General features: G+C 37.2%; 1 protein-coding gene across 1 annotated transcript; it reads right to left on the bottom strand.

Annotated features, from left to right (window-relative positions):
- Nucleotides 1–10773: 10773 nt before the first annotated feature.
- LOC119777146 (myelin-oligodendrocyte glycoprotein-like) lies at nucleotides 10774–18630 on the bottom strand. The gene is made up of 5 exons (XM_038275939.1): nucleotides 18540–18630; nucleotides 17048–17359; nucleotides 15321–15383; nucleotides 14638–14754; nucleotides 10774–12356 (listed from the first exon to the last, which is right to left on the bottom strand). The coding sequence occupies exons 1-5, from the start codon at nucleotides 18604–18606 to the stop codon at nucleotides 12328–12330; spliced, it is 588 nt and encodes a 195-aa protein (XP_038131867.1). The 5' UTR covers nucleotides 18607–18630; the 3' UTR covers nucleotides 10774–12327.
- Between the last annotated feature and the right edge of the window lie 3474 nt (nucleotides 18631–22104).

The raw sequence follows: 22104 nt of genomic DNA, 5'->3' as shown, positions 1-22104 counted from the left end.
AGAAGAAAGTAAAAACATCAGCTAATTTAACAAACATATGTCAGTGTTCTTCACAGGTAGGTCACCTGGTTTCCTATAAGTGGACGTCATGTTGTTCCTCTGAGTTCTGACGGTGCAGCTGTAGGTCACATCAGGATCATCCTCTAAAACCAGAGAGCTGCGGATGCTGTAAAGCTGATCCTCAGTCTGCTGGACTGTGGTTGTAACATTTAGAGGTGTGTTGGACGGAGGGATGGTGGACCAGGAGAGTTTAGGTTGAGGGTAGATTCCCTCTGAGCTGCAGATGATCTGGTTTGCTTCCTCATAGATGATGACTTTAGCCACGGGAGCTGCAGACAAATAAAATGGACTTTTACTTTTTATTGTTGTTTTGTATACACCGAAATTTCTTTTTGTATAGCTTTCCTGACATTTCCATTTCTTAAAGTGCAGCAGTGATCAAATGTAAACAGTGTGGGAGACAAAAATATGGTACAAAAACTTGATTTGGAAGTTCAGTGCATTACTTATAGCGATTAACAATTAATTAATTGGGTTTTCCGAGATGGCAGCGTAGCGAGCGGTCGACTTTGTTGCTCTGCGCACCATATATTCTATATCTGAGCAGAATACCATCCTTCTACCAAGACATTCAACTAAACGCAGAAATACGAACGCTGATGTACGCTCCTTTGACTCAATCCAGCACAATGCCTCCCAAAATCCTAAAGAAAACCAACAAGACCTGTGAAACAGAATCCAATCTGGCTAGCACAGGTAACATGGTTAACACTGAGCCAAGTGTTGAGCTACCAGAGGTTAGTAGGACCGCCACACTTGACCCTGCCCTACGCCAAATTATTGAAGAAATTACCTGGAACATTTCATCAGTTATCTCCCAGAAGGTGGACATTCTGACTGAAATGCTTAAGAGCCAAGCCACGGAGATAAAGGAATAGGCCCGAAACACTACAGACGTGGAGGACAGGATTGCAGCTCAGGAGGAAAGCCTGCACACATAAAAAAGTTGGAAAAAGAAGTCCTAACGATGGCTCAAAAATAGAGGCAGGAGAAAAAACATCCGGGCGCTTGGTTTAAGGGAGGGCGTAGAGTCTGAACGATCCAGTACTCCCTCCTATACCCGGCCAGGCTGAGGATTATACGCGATGGGGAAGCAAAGATTTTTGCTTCGCCGGATAAGGCGATGGAGTTTGTGGACAACTTACGCTGAAGTGATGCCAGTGGAGGTGTGCGAAGGCAAGCGCTCCGGACCGGACGGCAACGGGGTTTTTATCTCCAAATATCCTTTGATTCTTTTTGTTTTCCCTCTTCGTATATAAGGTCAAGTGGTGACTCTTTTCAAACTTATCTGCTCTGTTGTGCATTCCTGAGTTTCTTTTTTTTGTGTAATGGTGCGCGGCAATGATAGATGTTGGACTCTCTCTTTTGGGTTTGTTTACCTGTGTGTGTCTTCATCAGATAGGTGAGGCACACCTGCTTAGTTAAAGAAGGATGGCCCCCTGTGTGTTTAGGGGGGAAGAAGAATTTGCCATACTTAATGTTTATTTTCCACCAGGTCACCCTATTAATTTCCTAACGGAAATAATGGCAAAACTTGCCATTATTCTCTCTTGAAAATCTGATTGTGGGAGGCGATTTTAACTGTCTTAAGAATCCACTGATTGATAGGTTCCCCATGAGCCCCCTTCCAATTCCTGGTAAATCAAAACAGATTTTTGATATTTTTGAGGAGGCGGGATTTGTGGACACATGGAGAAAACTCCACCCTGCTGGAAAAGAATTCACTTTTTACTCTAACCCCCATAAATGCCACACCCATATTGAGTATTTTTTTCTACCTAAAAGTATTTTAGGACAAGTTGCTTCATGTAAAATAGGACACATTGTAATATCTGACCATGCTGCAGTGTATTTAAATTTTACCCTTAAAAATGCTACGGTTCAATCAAATCACTGGAGAATAAATCCTTTAATTTTAAAAGATGAAAAATTTGCAGAGTATTTTAGAACAGAATTCAAACAATTTCTTGCTATCAACTCTCCTTCTGCTAGCAGCCCCTCCTTGCTTTAGGACACAGCTAAGGCATTTAGTGGAGGATTAATAATATCCTATACGAGCAGTAAAAAACGAAGAATTACAGAACAACAAAACATATTAGAAAGAAAGCTCAAATTCACGGAAGAAGAATATGTTAAAAAACCCTCACAGTCTAAGTTGGGGGAGCTCAATGCTATCCGGTGTTCACTAAATACATTACTAACGCAGAACGCTACAGACAAAGTCAAATTTGCCAAACAAAGACTGTTTGAATATGGGGACAAACCAGGCAGACCGGAGGGGTTCATGCTCTACAGACCCAGAGAAAATGAATGCAGCTTTCTTTGAATTTTCCAAAAATTTATATCAATCTGAGCAATGTGTAAACTCCCAATCTTTAATGGAAGCATTTTTCTCAAAGATGAAATTGCCCAATCTACCAGAGGGCAAAAAGAAAGACCTAAATGCAGAAATATCCGAGGCTGAGGTGGAAAGAGCTATCAGATCCCTCCAGGGAGGGAAAGCACCGGGCCCGGATGGGCTTACTTCGGAATCCTATAAAAAAAATTTAAACATCTCCTGTTAAAGCCCTACTTATCTATGCTGAACGACTCATTTGATAACGGTGTCCTCCCCCCATCCCTCCGGGAAGCAAATATATCCTTAATTCTTAAGAAATCAAAACCTCCAGAAAACTGTGGTTCTTATAGACCTATTTCATTGCTTAATCTGGATTTGAAAATACTATCCAAAATCCTAGCAACACGCTTGCAAAACCTTCTACCCATTTTGATAGGCATAGACCAAACAGGTATTATCAAGGGTCGTAATTCCTCTAACAATCTCAGACGTCTTTTGAATGTGATTCAGTTATGTCAACGGCGAGCGATGGATGGCCTTGTAGTCTCCTTAGATGCAGAGAAAGCGTTCGACCATGTGGAGTGGCCCTACCTTTTCCATACCCTGCATCAATTTGGATTGGGCCCAAATTTTATTAGTTGGATTAAAGTTCTCTACAGTTATTATTACAAATAGAGTTAGGTCTAGAAATTTCAAGGTGGAAAGGGGAAACAGGCAGGGCTGCCCCCTTTCGCTTCTTTTATTCACTCTCGCAATCGAACCACTGGCTGAAGCAATTCGTAGTGATCCCACTGTATACGGTGTCAACACTGATCGGAGAACCCATAAAATTTTCCTATATGCCGATGATGTCCTGTTGTTTCTCTCCAGACCTACCGCTTCAGTCGAAAGGGTCATCGAAATTATTAATCAGTTTGGTTCATTTTCGGGATACAAAATAAACTTCTCCAAATCTGAGGCCATGCCCCTGGGTAGACAACTCTATATCCCCAGCTCCCCTTTCAAATGGTCCCCTGCAGGATTTAAATATCTTGGCATATTTATCACACCTAACTTCGATCAGATGTTCAAAGCAAACTTTGTCCCATTATTTGAAAAAATTAAGCTAGACCTCGAACGCTGGAATTGTCTTCCCATATCTTGGCTGGGCAGAATTTCGCTTCTTAAGATGAACATTCTCCCACGCTTGTTATAGCCAATTAGGATGATTCCTATATTATTTACCCAGAGGTGGATCCAAAAATTGAAGAGTTGGTTTGGATCCTTTATTTGGGCCAAAAGAAGGCCATTGATTAAAATGTCAACACTGCAACTACCAAGGAACATGGGAGGTTTAGATCTTCCAGATCTCAAAAAATATCAATTGAGTTCTCTTATATTATATGCACGAAATGGATATCTGGAAATCAACCCACAGTGTGGCTGGACATAGAAGCCTTGTTATGCGAATGCCCTCTTAAAAGCCTGCTTTTTGTTAAAAACATGAAAACGATAAACAAATGTTGTAATAATCCAATTACCGTGAATACAGTCAAAGCTTGGAGGGCAGCTCGACATATCGAGGGAAGTATTGGGAAAACATCCCCATTTACACCTTTTATCCAGAACCCTGACTTTCTTCCGGGTATGACAGATGCAGGTTTTGGGGAATGGGTGGCTAAGGGTGTCTCTTCTCTGGGCTGTCTTTTTAAGGAGGGGATCCTTATGTCATTTAATCAAGTTGTGGAGGCTTTTGGAGTAGGGAAAAATAACCTTTTCCGTTTCTTCCAGATAAGAGACTTTGTTAAAAAAGAAACAACTCTACTCAGGGACACTGAGGTTTCAGGCATCGAAAAATTGTTTTTCGATACTCGTCAAATGTCACTCAGTATATGCTATAAAATATTAAAATGTGATAAGTGTCACTTACCAACTCTGGCCCAGGCCTGGGGAGGAGAGCTGAATATCGAGATTACTGATGAAATGTGGAGCAGCATTTGGAACTCGGCCAGAAAAATTACTATCTGTAATCGTTCCTGGGCATAGCAACTTAAATTACTGCATAGAGCTCACTTGGCCCCAAACCAGGTGTCTAACTTTAAACCTTCACTGTGCCCCAAGTGCAAAATACATGAAGACACCCTCTCACACTGTCTTTGGTTATGCCCCAAGATTCAGTCTTACTGGAAGTCTATTCTGATTGAGATTAGTAAAATCATTAAAACCAACATCGATCCCAATCCAGTGTCTCTCCTCCTTGGTCTACCGAATGGACATATAAAAAATCAACACAAGAGTAAGTTGTATGATGTCTTGACTTTCTGTGCAAGAAAGAATATCTTGTTACACTGGCTCTCTAATAAATCTCTTAGTATCTTTGGATGTAAGAAGCTTGTTTTGGAACATATCTTGACTTCCTAACGTGCCTCGTCCACTCTAAGACTGATATTTTTGGATGCATATGGAAGCCCTTTTTGGACTATGCTGAGGGACACGTGTACTATTCTGTCAAGGGCATTCATAAATGTTTAGATGTGGACTATATCATGACGGAATTATGCACGCCCCCTTTTTATTTTTTATCATTTTATTTTTTTTGTCTCCTTTGGACTGCACTGCTGAGCTTTTGTTCTGTTCCTTGTTATTTTTTGTTGTTGTTATGAAACCAAAAATTAATAAAAATATCTATATAAAAAAAAAAAAAAATTAATTAATTGGATTGAAAAATGTGTAGCACCACAGCAGCTGCTGAACAGCACAGCAGCTGAGAATCTGTGTTTAAAGCTTCCAGTAAGGAAGTCCTACCTTCTGTTTTCAGGTTAACAAATGATTCTTCATTTCCTCTGACGGTGCTGGTGTAACACTTGTATCTTCCTTCATCTTCAATCGTCACTCCTGTCAGCAGCAGGGAAGCGTTTCCCTTGGAAAACTGATCTTTAAACAGTGATGTCCGATTCTTAAAGTTCTGCACCTGGTGTTCCAACTGATCTTTGTCCCTATAGTAGGTATGAACCACAGAGTTTCCAGTTGACATTTGCATCCAGTGGATAACTAGTTGAGCTCCAGCCTGGAAATGGCAGGGTAGCAAGCAGCTCTCTCTGAAAACACAGGTCACCTCAGTGGCTGCAACAAGAAAATGGTGAATTTAATGTCAAATTAGGAAAAAAATCATTTTTAAATTTTATGCTGAGGTTATTCTCTAAGACAGGAACTGAATACAAAATCACTTTTCCAATCTCTAAATGACAATAATGATTAACAACACAATATGGCCCTTAAATCAGCCCAGATTTTCAGACAGTGAATAAAGGGCGACTTAACATGATCAACCACATTCATGTAGCTGGACGCAAATAGAACACTTCAATCTGGAGGTTTATAGGAAAATATGTTTACTTTATACATATACAATTAAAATCAAAAGTATTCCATGTTATTAACGCTATCACTAACTCTAAAAAACAAAAAATGTCTCCCATCTTTAAAAGTGCAGAAAATTTCAGAGAACGGAGCCGTCTGTCCTAAAGAGGCTTTGAGGCTGCGTCTTCCGAAAAACAGATTTGTTGTCAGATTACATGGCCGTCGCCTGTTCAAATCTGAAGACTCCTTCCTATGTGGCTGAGAAATGCAGCCTTCTATTCCCTTGCTTTGAAGGATGGGTCAGGTGTATCCTTCATGGACTACTGTATCCCATGATTCATTGGGGTTGGAAGCAAGTCGGCTGCTCTGTGGTCAAAGGACAAGGGAAATGGTTAGTGAGTCAGACATGCCTGACTCACTAACCATTGGTTTATCAAAAGATTTTATCCATCCCTGCGCAAATGGGTTTGTCTGACATTGAAGCACTGATTCCAATATCTGTTGGAATGTCACACTTTCGCTGCTTCCCTCCAGGTTCCTGTAAGTTATATAATTTACAAGAACAGAAAATACTTTTGGAGCTGCTGACTAAAAATAAATGGCTCCCAAAGGTCTTTCTCTCTGTCTCTCTCTCTCAGTTTAAGGTTTTTTTTTTTGAAATTCCTGGTGTCCCCAATTTGGAACCAACTTCAGATGTACAAAACTTCACGTCTGCCTTTCCAGTATCAATATTTATTAAACAAATAGGAAGCCAAAACACAGAAGATTTATTAAAAAAAAAGAAAAAAAAAACATAAATATGAAAAAAAAAAACTTTTTTCCTTTCTTTTTTCTGTCTTAATGCTGTATGTTTTTTAACACTGCTGTATCTGAATGTCCACCCTAATCACTATATAGGGCACTATATAGTGGTTACAACGTTTTAGATGAGTGTCCGAATGTCAAGTGGATGAAAATGCAGTGGACTCAAAATTTCCCACAACCCACCTTGAAAAGGTTTGATCAACCATGGTCACTAGATGGGCAGATATACCAGATTGCTTGGCAAGTAAAAAGTCCCCACTCCATAGTGACGGAGGGATCCAGGGTTTAGGGCGGATGTTCGGACACAGCCTACATAATATCTAAGCATGTGTGTCATAGTTTCACTGAACGTTGTTAATCAGAAAAAGCTGCTGTGGGGCAAAATATCTGTTTTATCCTAAATACCAGCAGCTGAATTAAAGGTCGCCTCTTGGATATCAATTATAGAATCGTTTAAAATTGTGTTTTTGTTTTTTTTTAGTTATTCTATGTCTTTAAAAAAATAATTTTTTTATAAAAAAGCTTTTCCATGTGAATGTATAGAGTTTGGAAAACTGATTTTAAGCACTTAAACATAAATCCATCTTCTTTAATAACATTATTTTATAATGTATTCTTTCAGTTTAAATAAACCTTCTCCTTAGTTATTGTGTTTACTGGTCTTTGTTTAGTCCTCAGATTAAACAACAGAAGAAAACACAACAAATGTTCTTTAAAATCACCTTTGAGAAAGAAGGTTCAGATAAGGTTAACATGTTTAACTCACCCCCAGAAACAGACAGAAGAAAAGTCAGAAAGAGCAAAGTTCCAAAGTAAATGATCTTGGCCATGTTGTTTTCCTGATCAGCTGTCTACTGGTCTCAAGTTAGAGGTGAATAATGGGAGTGTAACAGTGACTAAACCAAATATGTGGTAAAGGCTGTAGATCTACATTCCATGAAGAACCAGTGAGCTAAAGGCTGACAGGCAGTACCTTCGCTCACACTTGCATGCCGAAATGGTCAGATCAGGAAACAGATTATTAAAATAAGTTCCGTATCAACAAGGTGGCTTCTGGAAGTCTTAAACATTCACATTAATGCCTCCCTGTTATAACCAAAAAGTATATATATCTTAGGGGCACCAGCTGGTTAAATTGCTCCCTAGTGTCCTTAAACAAAGAAACAGCTTAATGAAGATTATATATATTATTTCGGCCATTTGAAACTCCAAAAGGCTTTGACAAAAAAAACAATCTAAATGCACAACCTAAATATTAAACTCTGTTTGGAGCCGTCAAATGAAATTCTCTAATGCTATTATGATTATTGTTGCTATGATACAGTGTTGATCAATATCTTATTAACATTTTTTTAAAATAATTTATATTCGCAGACTACTTTATCTTAAAAAGGCTCAAAGTATGTTTTCTTCCAAAAGGAGTTTGCTTATAAAAAAAAAATACAAGAAAGATTGGCTAAATAAGGCTGTTCAACTGCAGGAAAACATTTGAAATAACAGATCGAACCTGGAAACATGCAGAATGTTTAAAAGGACTGCTCTGCCTTTAACCCCCAGCTTATGGGGTTTACACTGAGCCTGGTTATGCTGTAGGTTAACTTCCACTGTCACTACATACTTACTCAAAAAAGGGGTCTGGATTCGATGCAATCAGATGGGAAGGACAATAACAAGAATATTGTTCCATGCTAGAGAAATTTTGACGACAAAAATAAGAAAGAAATCAATGTCGATGAAACAAAAGGAGAACAAATTATCCTTAATTTTGGTTATGATAATGCACAAACCTGCACTAATGGAGCACCAACAATTAATTCTATTTGGTGATATTTTTCACATCATTGGGGTGTCAGCTTCACACCGCTGAAGCCGCTATTTGATGTGCGCACAGGGTATATATACTGTGCATCTGAAATGCAGAGTGTTGTCTGCCCAGCCAGCTAGTAATTTATATTTCTGATACTTTAAGATGTTTATTGCACTCCTTGGTAGGGGTGGTAAAATATTTTATTTAATCAGATATTATTTCAGCTGTTATATACTGCTTATGACACACGCCCTACTAACTGTGTGTTAGAACAATAGATGAAAGAGTGATTCAAGCACTAATCATGGTCAAACAGTTCTACACATACATTGTATAAATTCAACACAACTTCTGTTCAAAATATAAGATTTTATTAACAAAAATCAATCAGCTCCAAGTCAAACAAATTTCAGTTTAAAACTCTTAACTAAAACTAGTGAAACTAAACTAAACTAAACTACTATGTACAAAGAGGAAGGGAAGCATGGTTGAAAACCTTATTACAGTTTAAGATGGATTTTTGTGTTTAAAACCAAAGTTTATCTGGAATAATTGGGTAAATGTTCAAATTGGCTTTTCACTAATTTTAAAGAAATTGGAATATTTTCAGACCAATTTACAATGCAAATCCATGAGGTGAATAAAACATTATTTGGCCAAATAATGTTTTGAATGATTTGCTTAATCAGGAACCAAAAACCTTTAGTTAATTGATTCTTTACCCTCCTTGAAATAGCTAGCAGCGAATAGACATCAGGATTCCACTAAATGACTCTTGGTCATACTTGCTAATGGAAATGTAATGAGCATCTGAGGAACACATGAACACTAATGTTACTAATGTTTTGAGCATGATATGTTAATGGAAACAAATATCTGTATTTTTTTTTCTTCTTTTTTATGCACTTCTTGTTACTGTGCACTATTTTATTTTTTTTTATATTTGTATCATGTTCAAATAAATCTCATTTCAAATCTCATTTCATTTCATTTCACATCAGTGTTTAAATCCTTAGTGACCAGGGGTTTCTTTGTCTCAGTGGCACACAGCAGAGGTCCTCTTTTTCTCAGTCGTTCATCAAGACAGGGTAGACATTCTCTCCGGTTTGGCTCTATAAGTTCTTAAACTCAAGAGAAATGTGTTGCAAAAGGTCTGTCTTGCAGTAATTTGGTTCTGAAAGGTTACCCCAATGACCCATCCTTGATGGTTCTGGAGATCTGGTTCCCCTGGGCCTTTGTTCTCCACCACAGTGGAGGTCCGGGGCCGAAGCTTCATGGGCAAGGGAGAGGAGCACAGAGCGCAACAGGCAAAGAGAGAGAATCTTGAGAATTCTGTCCTCACAGGGAGCAGGGGCTGGCAAAGTCACACCTCTGTGGGAGGTCCTGTGTAGGCCTTGGCTGAAAAGGGAGGGCTGCAGAGATTCCACAGCTGGTTCCCAATGACCAAAAAGTATGATCATGGTATATGGCACAACAAGAGCGTAGAACTTTTCAATATAGAGAGACTCATGCAGAGAAATGCTGCAAAAAATATTGAACATAATATAAAATAAAATAAATTTTATTCAAAACAGTTTTCACAACTCCCCAGAAAACAAAAAATATAATCAAGAAATACATAATATTAAATACAATGGAGGTATGCCGTCTTGAACAGATGAGTTTTAAGTCTTGATTTAAACAGGTAAAGTGTCAGTATTAAGAAAATGAGAAGGGACTGAATTCAAGATCAACATGAAAACATGGTGTTTGCAGCTCTGAACCCAGGGGAACATGTTAGCGGGTAGATCTTTCTTAATGAAGAGTAAAACACTGGTGTAGTAATAGAGGCTGCAGGTCAGGGGAACCATGAACAGTCCAGTGAGATGAAGGTGGAGAAGCAACAGAGAAGACGGGTCTGTCAATCTGAACCTAAATGCAGAGTCCTGAATGATGACAGCTAAGAGGGCATGATGAGGCATTCTTCAGGCAGGTAGTTTTCCAGTTGGATTTATGCCGAGGCTTCAGACTGAACAAATCTAATTTACCGTGTTAAATTATCTTTTATCTTTATAATCATAAGACCAAACAGTGATAACATTTGAAACTCTTAATCCTATTTCAGATGTATACATAGTCATAGAAGATCCTACAAACCAACAAGATTATTTTAAGGTTATAAAATAAAAAAATGAAAATAATGATAATCTGTGTTTTTAATCTAAAAGAAATTCTAAGACAGTGCGATAAAGAGAGTTCTGTTCAGAGGTGGATAGTAACTAGCTATATTTAATCAGTTACATTTACTTAAGTAACTTTAATAAAATGTATTACAGTAGCAGCCATTCAAAATGGTCCTTCCCAGTCAGACGCCAACTGGCAGCCAAACCCCAGCCACTGTAGTGAAGCCCTCTTTCTCCTGGGCGTGCATATTTTTTACCTCTTACTCCACCCTTTCACTGAATTACAGGGTCAGATCAGGACATGATGCTTATTTTTAGATCTTAATGCCCACAAATCATGACAGAAAGAATATTTTAGTACAAAGATTGATGTTTAAAAAAGGAATCTTAGGGGACCAACCAAGGACCAGCCAAGGGCCCCTTCAAGGAAAGTGGGGAAAGTTTTGATTGGCTACTACCACACTTTTAGGAGTAGTTTTACTTTTCTGTACTAATTACTTTTAGAGTAATATTCCTGTTAAGTACTTGAGTAAACTCTCTGACTCCTCTGTCCTCTGTGAGTAATTTGAATTATTTCAAGATCAGGTAAACATACAGTAAACAATAAATATAATCACACTGCAATATGATCTATAAATGCGTAAACATTTCTTAAAACAAGTGTATATACATTTAACATTAGTAAGTAAATGGGATGATTTGCCAATGGAATGATTTTTTATACTCTTAAAAATAAAATGATTAGATAACATGCGCTTTATTGCAGTTGCTTTTTCTTATTTTAAATGTAATTTGTCTTGTTCCATTGGCAAAGTGTCTCACTTCCCGCTTCATTTCTTGGCAAATTGCACTTTTTTTTTTTTTTGCAGTGCAGTGGAAGTTCTTTACCCTGTCCTATAATTTCTTCCATATTCTTTATGCATTTGATTCCTTAAAGTACCAGAACTTGAACAGAAAGTCTGTCTGTTTGCATCAGTTCTAAATATTTAATCAGATTTTGGTGTACTACAGTTACTCAGTACTCAAGTAATACTTTTTACCAAGTACAGTTTTACTTTTACCTCAGTAATTTCTTGGATGATTACTTTTTACTTTTACTTAAGTAAAAAATGTTGAAGTAGTGCTACTCTTACTTGAGTACAATTTTTGGGTACTCTACCCTCCTCTGGTTATGTTAATAACTATTTCACACAACCCCATCAGGGAAAATTTACTTAGCCCTTTAAGTTGAGCTTCAGAACAATACTGAATGATACCAAAAGTAGTTTTTTTTTTTGTCCCTTACATTTGAAACTGACTTTCTTTTTAAAATACAATTTTTTTTACTGATAGTGGGGTCTTTTTTCACCTGGCTACAAGTTTTTCGTTCGAGGAAAACTGTAAAATGACATTAATGCTTCATAAACCGGAGACTGCAAATAAAGTGCATAGAGAGTCGTTACTTAGAGCTAGTTTTTTAGCTTCTATATCAATTTTCATAACAGATTTGCTTCTTTAAAGCTTAATAATTCATAGAAAATACAGTATAACACATTTCATAAAGGGAAAACCATGTTTCTTTGTTGAAGCTTGTAGGTTCATCAGCAGAGAATTGTTATGAAGCTCTCTGTGACTTTCAGCTGCCAGCGTTCTTCAGCAGTTTTTTTTTTTCAGTGTGTTAGGATTCTTACATCCATCTGGTTGGACTCCAATCCTAACAACCATGATAGTCTATAGGTTTTTGGCTTGTTCGTAGTAGATTTCCCTGCTATGGGAACGAGTCTGAGTGTTGCAGTAGGGTACAGACAAACAGAAGCCTATTTTTGGTGTCTGGTTCTTTACACACTGATCTTACTGGACCTTTTTCCTGCAAAAAAGAAGAAGAAAATTGTTAGAAAAAAAAAAAAAGAACAAGCCTGGCTGAGTTTATCCACCACTGTTTTGTGAACTATGGCTAAATGTTTACCGCTCTCCAACCAAACCTTGACACTACGCATCCCAAAGTAGCTCCAAACCTTAACTCAGAAGACTCAGTCCAAAAAACTGATTTTTGTGTTTTCATTTTACCGTAACACACGATTATCAAAATAACAAGAAATAACGGCTTCAAGTGTCTTTCATAGTTTTGGTTTTGTTCAAGTTTTATCTCTGAGTTTTCATTGCCCTTATTTTTCATTCTTGTGTTCTAGGCATTTTTGACTGTATTTGACTTCTTGGATATTTCTTGTTTGCCCTTTTGTGTCAGTCTCTTTTTCCCTAGCTCCCGCCTTGCCTCTGTTCACACCTGCTCCCAATCTGCTAATTAGCCTGGTCTTTGTTTCTCTCTCCCATACAGTATAATCTCCTCCTGTTCAGTCATGCTTCACTGGTTTATCGCATTACTTTATCCCCTTTGTGTTGTGAGTATTTTTTGGTTTTGAGCATTTTTGGATTTTTGTGGATTTTTACTTCTTTTAAACTTTTGTCATTAAAACATTCAAGTAACCACCTCAAGTTTTTGTCCCCATTTGGGTCCTGTCAAACCTCCACTGCCACTGTGACAGCGTCACTTTCTGAAATGGGGGATGAAATGTAATTTTCTTTTGGACATAAATATGCACACGATTACACCATTTAGGAGAAGATCTAAATTAGGAAAGATAAAACCTCCCATCTGCTCTCTCACTTCTAGGCTGTGAAGGATCAGCTTTATAGATTTACTTTACTGTTCCTCCCATTTTATTTTCTTTAGCCCCACAGAAACGCAAGTACAAGCTAAGAAGAAAAACCAAAACAAATAAAATATTGAATAACGAACTGGTTTGAACTTAGCTAGTCTTAGAATGTAGAAGACGTTAATGTCTCAGAAATGTTTAGAGTTTAGAAATAATGGGAAAATCACCTAATAAAGGAAACGTCCTGGAGAGTCAGAAACGAGAATGAGGGAGGATCGGAGAGAGGCTCTGGTAGCAACGAGGAAACTGTTGCTGTAAGCTGCACATCTGTAAGCAGGTGTGCTCCATGCTCACATTTCTCAAACATTTATTTGTAGGCTAATGACATACTAGATCTGGATTGTGTTGGATTGTGTTCCTAAACTAGGAAATGTCTTGGCCAAATGTCCAGTCCATTAACCAAGGGTCTCTGTGGGTGACCTGAAGAAGCAACATGAGTGTCTGCTGTGAGTTTACGGGGAACGTCGGACACAGCTGTAATGTGTCAATGATTGAGACTGCTGCCTGCTGAAAAGCTGGTTGCAGGAAGAAGGATCTCAAGGACCCATGTTTTTAAATCCCACAGAGCCAGTTGGGGGTTTAGACAACATTTACCGCAGGGTTATCTAGCAGACAAAAATTGTGATCATTTCTTAGGATGGTTAAAGCTGCTTGTTATTTCAAAATAATGTTAAAGTAAATTATTCTGGCAAAATGGGGAATTGGTCCAAAAGTCTCTTTTCTTGTTGCCTATCATCATAAGGAATTGATTTAGTGTTACACTGTGAAAACCAATTGAAAACCAATTTTTTATATAACTGCATTTTCTCTTAATTTGACCAGGTACATAAGCTGATCTGCCAAGGAAAGAGCATTTCTGCTTTTAGAATTAAATAATTAAATAAAATGCATTTAAAATAGTATAATACAGATTGTTTTATTTCTTATTTTGAACATAAATCATAATCTATCTGCAAATTGGCTTACCTCCTTAAATCACGGAAAGATACACTTGCTTCAAATTTGCCTACTTAAATTTAAATTCTTGCTGTGTATGTTTTCCGTACAGGGGCTATTGCAGGATCCAATGTCCAATATTAATTTTCACAATCAAACATGTTATTTTCTTTTATATTTTCTCTGTGTCTCTGTTGCCAAGGTGCCACTGTTGTCAAATTGTGGTTCATTTCTAAGTTCTGGTTAATCAAGGCTGGCATCAAGAGGCCACATTGCAGTTAGACCAGCTGCTATGGAGGGAATGACTTTGATGTTATACTTCGGTATAAATCAACGTTAAAAAAGTCACACTTTTCAGATCCTGGCACTAAAGTCTCTCTCTTTTCATTTTCTGAAACTTGACAGCTGAAGCTTGACTGTGAATGAGTCTTTGGATTAATTTAATAACAGAAAATTTACATAAGAAATTTAAAAATGATAAAGTTATGGTTTGTTTACCTCTTTTACAGCAGAGCATGACAACAAATGCCAGAACCAACAAAAAACAAACAACCAACGCAAATCTATTCCTGGGCAAATTTTCTTCTGTGAATCTTGCAGATGGTGTACTTTTCCCTGTAAGCAAAGTAACACAGAGACATTTAAATATTTTTTACAAAAAGATTATTTTCAAAAAGTTATTATCAATCTCTTAGAGAGAGAAACTCAACCTTCAATGAAAATAGTCAAACATAAAGTGAAATATTTCAAACTTTTATTTCTTGTGTTTTGTATGACTATAGCTTATAGATAATGAAAACCACAATATGTACAGTATGCCTCATTAAATAATATTATGACATAAGATCTTTTTTCTATTGTATCAATTTTATGTGATGGCTGTATTATTTTCTGCACAACCATGGGGGAAACTTCTGATAGGACAGATGTCCAAACGACAGTCATTGACATCCTCCAAAAGGAGGGGAAACCACAAAGGTTCTTATCAAACTAGATTATTTTAATATCATCTTTAACCTCCATGCAGGCCGGTTGTTTATTCCAACTGTCTAAAAATCAGTCCACACTGTAGGTTTTTTAAATCATTGTGAATTCATAATAATTATTATGAAAATAGTGTACGTTCCCATCACATATGATATGATGCTAATCGGCCTGCTGTCATAAAAGGTGTTGCTCACCATCACTGGGAGGAACAGTTATCCTGGTATGGGGGAGTTGAGTTGCTGCAGACTCTGAATTATCTGTTAAAAGTGAAAAGAGATTAAACAGTAGAAAGTTAGTATATGAATGGTTTGCAAAATATTTTCCTTTACTAGTTAAATTTTGATATGTGGGATAATGCTAGTCACTACTGTAGCTATGTTATTTAACTTATTTCAATGGTCTTTGAGATAACAGATCAGAAATCTGTGAACCCACCTCTGGAGAAAAACTGGATTAAAAGATTGATGTCCTATTTTGCGTTATATTGTGTTCTATTTCCTCTTTTATCTATTAAAACTTTTTTCTAAAATTTTATAAGAAGCAAGGTCATCACTGTGATTCTTAGATTTTGGAACATTTACTTAGTGTTACTAAACAGCAGCTAATTGTGAATTGGGCAGACTGTGGCTCCTAGCTTCTGTCCCTTCACCATCTGCAGGGTCCACAGGACAGTAAGGACAATAATGTGGGTAGGAAAGGAACTCTGGTCTGCTGTGCTAAATTCGGTTAGCCTTCGCCCTTTCTGACATCATTAAGGGATGGAAACACACATGGATCATGCTCGTCAAATTAGGACTATAGCCATCCAATACAACAAAACTCCCTTTTATAAAACCCAAACATACGAAGGTGTGTACATTACCATATGTTGCACAAAGTACATGTGAACATGTTATCCATTTTGTATCCCTGATGTGGTATATGCCTATATGTCTTGTTATGGAAAGGACTGTGGGATTTCTTATGGATCTTAATCAGCGATAGCAATGCTAGGAGGTCCCTATGTTAATGAAATCATGGATAGGAAGCATCCTGCTTTCTTTCACTACTTCCTTCCTTCCTACCAGCACTAATGAAGACTGCTGGCATACTTATGCCTTTACCTAGATTGACCCGTCTTCTCCATTGGGTACGCTAGTATAGAAATATTTTCTGGAGTAGGTAAAGTAATGGAATTGTCCAATCCATCCCCTCTTTCCATTCATTTCTACAGCCTAACCGTGACCCTAACCCTAAACCTAAACATTGCGGGTTCATTCCTAACCTTAACCACAGCCTGAACTCAATTCACAGCTTACAGTAGCAGCCATTCAAAATGGCCCTTCCCAGTCAAACGCCAGCTGAATGGCAGCCCACTTCCCTCAAACTCCCGGCTAAATCCCCTACAACTTCCAGCTATCCAAGTGACCCCCTCTTGCATATGTTTTACTCTGACTCCAACCTTTCACTGAATTACAGTGTCTGAGCAGGAGTTGATGCTTATCTTTAGATCTTAATGTCCACAGATCATGACAGAAAGAATATTTTAGTACAAAAAGTGATGTTTAAAAAGGAATTGTGAGGGACAGCCAAGGGCCCATCAAGGAAAGTAGGGTAATTTTGAACGGCTACTACTGTAGTCCTAAACGTGAAGCCTGACCCAAAAACAGGAATTGCTCTTGTGGGGTCCAGGCATTGGGATGTACAATCATTCTAGACGATGAGTCCCATAATGTTTTTAAAACAAGGCCACACGTCCCACTGGATAATGGTCAGCACCTTCAAAAGTATACAAAAGCTGGATCTGATAGCATTTTCCATCTAGAATAAAGGTAACTTGTCTGATTAGTAAGGAAAAAAACATCAATTACAAATTATTTACTTTACAAAATGATTTTTGATTGAACATGTTTAAATCAATTGTTGAATTCAAACATCAAACCTTCAATTTTTAGGTTAACAAATGATTCCTGGTTTCCATCAATGGTGCTGGTGTAGCACTTGTATCTTCCCTTATCTTCTGCTCTCACTCTTGTCAGTTCTAGTGAGGCATTACCCCTGGACAGCTCTTTAGACAGTGAGGTCCTGCCTTTAAAGTGCTGGTGCTGATGTTCCAGCTGGTCTTTGTCGCGATAGTAGGAGTGAACATTGCGGTTTCCTGATACATCTATCCAGTGGAGCACCAGATCAGAAGTGTACTGGAATGTGCAGGGTAAAATGCATGTCTGGTCCAAAACACATGTCACCTCAGTGTCTGCAGAGTAAGCAAAGACATCACTTTAAATAATACTTCCTTTTTTGTTTGTCTTTGTCATAGAGATCAAGTCACAAGTAACTTTTTAAATAAAAAGAAAGTCAACATTATCTATATGATTTCAGTTGTAAACAGATAAAAATCTTTACAGGATAAACAGCAGGAAGACCCTTCCTCTGATTAGCTTCTTGGATTTTTCTTCTGGGATTTCTTCTATGGGGATGAGATCTTACATTTTGAAATTTGAAGGCCGAGCCTCTTAACTATTACCCTAATCTTTAACTCCATCTAACAGGTTCTCCTTTAGTTTTGAACCAGGACTCTTTTTTTCTCACAAGTATAATCATTACATCTAGTGAGAAGAAACATTTTATTAAAATTAAAATGATGATAATTCTTTCAAACCTTTACCTGTCAGGAGACTAAAACATGTTCAGCTTATGCTCAGCTCAGCCCATACTGTACATGAATTTGAAACATTGATGAAAATGCTTCCATCACTGATCCATCTTTAAAACATGAAATGGACCAAACAGCTGTTCAGGGTTAAAATATCTAGTTAAAAACCATTTAAAATTTAGTTTGACATTTTGATTTAATGTAAAGTGACAAAGAATGATTTTAAACACAAATAAGAAAACAAGAGGAAGTGTTGGATGTTGAAACCACTGATAGTTCTGGAATCTACACTAACAGGTTCTGTGAGCTGCTGTCGGCCTTGGTTTCATTTATAAGTCAAGGTATTTTTTCTGAGCAAAGGCTGATAAGATACTAGAGAAATGATTGAGAAAAGGTTATAAAACAAGTTAATGTAACATTAACATTTTGGCAAGCCGTGGCAAGTTTTTCACCAAACTCATCATAACACATCATATATGACAAACTGAAACCTGTTTGATCAATCAGGTCATGAAACCAATTGTCAGAAAGGCAGCAGAGATTACAGAGATGTTTAAGGATGTAGAACCAACATGTTATTGTTCCACAAATAGTCATGACATGACTGTTTGTGTTTAATCAGTGAAATACCTACTATCATCTAACCAGGCAGCAGGCTAGCTGCTAAATATGTTCCCACACATTGATCCTTCCTCAGATGTCCAGTGGACAAGTTAAAGTCAACCCAATGAGTCCCGTCAACCTGACATAAGAATGAAAACCTGCTAGAATTTTCACTCACCTGCTGTAGAAAGTCTAAATAGAAAAGTCAGGAGCAGCAAAAACACAAACTGCCTCTCTTGAACCATTATGATCAAATAACTACCGTAACAGGCGAGTTCCAAGGTGTGTTCAACTAAAAAATCTGATCCAACCTGTTTTACACATCATCAGACTTGTGACTTTCGTTTTGCTTTTTGTAGGTAAAATGATCAATGTGAGAAATACATCGCTAGATTTGCACCTCACCACTCCTTTACATTTTAAGGATAAAGAAAACAGGTTCAAAGGAACGAAAGTTTTTCAGTAGTAGTCTACCCTGGAGATAAGTACTTATAATAGAGAAGACAAGTACAAATGGAGGGACTTGTTTAGATGGTAATATTTGTTATAATTATACAGTGAATCAAAAATGAAAAAGTGAGATTATTTAACCTGGGAGTAAGACGAGATTAACATGTCCTTACTCAGATAAACCACTACAGAGCGGCTGTAGAAAGCAGTGATCAGATGCAGTTCACTCACAAAATGATATCCAACAGGAATAACCTTTGAAATAAAATGTAGGATCTGTGTTTTTACTTTGACTGCTGTATTTTCAAACAACTCTTTACACAAAATACGTGTGACTCAGTATTGAGGATGGGGAGAAAGAGAAGAGAATAAAGTATCATGGCAGACAGAGGAAGGCTACTGATTGGTCTAATATTAGGATCAAATAATATTTTAAAATATTATTTGTTAAAAAAAAAATTGAATTTGATAATAAAGAATACTAGAATTAAATATAGCCTGCTTGAATATGTGTTCTAATAAAGAAGACTACAAGCATTGGGTGAATGAGACCGGCAGGAAGTCATTGATGGCCACTGCAATAGACGGGACCAGTGATGTTATCAGGTAGGAATAAACAAACTAAAAAGGTCACAAAAACCTAGATAACCAGAATAATTTAAATGTCTGTTGGTCGCCAACAGAGATGGAAGGCAGTTTTTTTAGGGACAATCCCAAAACCAATTACTGTATCTATCATTAGTCAGACATGATTTGTTCTGCCAATATTTTGGGAGACCGATTCTTCAGGCCGACTTGTTTTCTCAAACACTTACATGCAGAGATGGGAAGTAACAAAGTACAAATACTTCGTTACTGTACTCAAGTAGACTTTTCTGATATTTTTACTTTACTTTACTACTTATTTTTATGGCGACTTTTTACTTCTACTCCTTATATTTTTACACAAATATCTGTACTTTCTACTCCTTACATTTTAAAAAATTGGCTCGTTACTTTAGTTTTGAATCATTTCAATGGAGTTACCAAATTCAAAATTCAATCTAGTTGGATGGGAATCTACGTTGCATTTGACGCACCACTACAAGATGAATCGACAGATTCGGCGGTATTCATTCGCAGCAAATCATTGCAGCTTGGTGGCGGTGGCGTTAGCATAGTAGCATGGACGACGAGATGATTGAAAATGAACACAACGGAGATCTAGTCCTATTGGCAGACATCCATTTAAAATGTAGGCAACGGCATGAAAAAAGTGGTTTCTACTTTTACTTTTATACTTTAAGTAAATTTACAAGCCTATACTTTGTTACTTTTACTTGAGTAAAGAAGTTTAATCAGTACTTCAACTTTTACCAGAGTATTTTTTAACACAAGTTTCTGTACTTATACTCAAGTAAGGAAAGTGAGTACTTTTGCCATCTCTGATTACATGATAAAAAGGACAACTTGATAACAAATGTTACACAAGTATCAATTCAATGACAAACCAACCTTTATTAATAAGTTAAAATTAAGAATTAAAATCTAAAGGATGGAGTAAAAATAGATCTGCTTCTGCAGAATGTTCTAATAATTTGACCAACACATGCACTTATCGGTAATAATGATAATGATAGATTAAAAAATGCTGTACCGGGCAAAACTATCGGATGATTCATCTCTAATCACCTAAGTATTCATGGAATCTTTTTGGTAAAATTATTGCAGGCAGAGAGCAAGTAAGTGACCAAAAAGAAGAATGTGGAACAGAGAGGTGCAGAGTAGAGTAGAGAGAGGAATGATTTTATAGAAACCCTGTAATACAAATATTGTATGCATTTAGTACATGACTAAGATTCAAAGACGTACTGTAAACATGAATAAAAAGTCATTTTAAGGGTCACCAGCCTGTCACATTGATATTTTGGGGGTCAAGCTGTTAAAAAAAAAGAGATTATTTGATTAAAATTTGTATCAAATTAATTTATTTTCCTTTTATTTTGGAACAAATAAAAGCTTTTCATTACAATTGGCTTAAAAGGTTTATCAAAAAAAAAAAAAAGAAAATAGATACATATTAAGTGCAATAATAAAACAGGCGTAATATTAATACCAGTTTAAATTTTTAACAGTCTGATGTAGAAAACGTTGCTGGTTCTGATAGTGTTTGTCAGAAGACAGCAGGTCAAAATGTTTTAGAGGGTTCGAGAAGTTTATTCTCAATGTTCACCACTGTTCTCCTGCAGTATCTCTCTAAGCAATCCTGGACAGAAATCAGGAATCCTCAAAGGACCGTTTTAGATCCCCTCACCGTCCACTGCAGGGCTTTTATATTACAGCAGGTGGATCACACTTAGAAGGAGGATTCTTCTTCTTGAATGTTAATGCTGACTCACTAGAATCAGGCGTGTTGGAGCAGACAAATGAGGTGCTGTAACCTTGCAGGATCAGTGTCTGTTTGACTCATTGATTAAAGTTTTATTTTTTCTTTCCTCTGTCCTGTTTTTGTAGAGATGGATCAATCAGACCTCATCCAGCTGCTGCATCAATCCTGAGCTCTGAACCAAATCAACCAAAGCTCTTGACGTTTCCCTAAAGCTGCTATCAAAAGCCTAAAATCTCCTTCAACCCTAAGTCCCCAGGGAGGAGGACAGCTCGTCTTCATCTCTACTTATGTAGAATTCACACTTATTTGGTTTCTCTGTGCCGGGAGACGAGGAGCCTTTTTCCATACTGGTTACTGCATCCAGTTCAGTCCTGCAAAATGATAAAGAGTGAACAGCATGTTTAAGAAATAAAGCTTAAAAAGCTATTTGTGCTGTGAAAATACACTGATACAGTGTTTGTATATTTACGCCTGAATGATGCTTGTTTCACACTCCAGTTCTTCTTCTGTTTTCAAGATCTTCTTTTTATTAGAGCCTTTGGATTCCCAGAGCTGATGGGAGAAGCAAAAACTTTGCTTAGTGGAGCTTCAGGAACTTAATCAATAGAAATACTGCTCTGCATCCCTTTACCATCCAATAATTAGCTGTTTTTAGACGCTAATAGGCTTTTAATGTTAACTTTTAAATTAAAAGAGGAAAAAATGCAAAGCAACCTTACCTTTTTAAATTTTTCGGCAAAACATGGCACCAGGCTCATTGATACCGTCACCAAAATGACTACAGCAACTATTGCAATCCCTCTACCTGTATCTGAACGAACAAAAAAAGAAATTATTTTCTTTGTATCAGATAGAAAACAGAACAACTGAGGTTTGCTTCTAGATCTTAGGATTTGATTTGTTTTTTTTGTTTACAAACAGCTTA

The sequence above is a fragment of the Cyprinodon tularosa genome, unplaced genomic scaffold, assembly GCF_016077235.1.
Source record: "Cyprinodon tularosa strain WSP-4 unplaced genomic scaffold, ASM1607723v1 ctg980, whole genome shotgun sequence".
Classification (NCBI taxonomy): Eukaryota; Metazoa; Chordata; class Actinopteri; order Cyprinodontiformes; family Cyprinodontidae; genus Cyprinodon; species Cyprinodon tularosa.
Note: the sequence above shows the minus strand (reverse complement) of the source record. Positions and strands in the feature narration are given on the sequence as shown.

Bases quoted from the DNA above. Each gene is read 5' to 3' on its own strand.
- LOC119777146 (XM_038275939.1), bottom strand. From the start codon at position 18,606: ATGGTTCAAGAGAGGCAGTTTGTGTTTTTGCTGCTCCTGACTTTTCTA. The intron at 15,384-17,047 runs GTTTGATGTTTG...CACTTTTAACAG, and splicing joins TGTTAACCTAAAAATTGAAG to ATAATTCAGAGTCTGCAGCA. The intron at 12,357-14,637 runs GTAAACAAACCA...TCTTTTTTGCAG, and splicing joins CATGCTCTGCTGTAAAAGAG to GAAAAAGGTCCAGTAAGATC.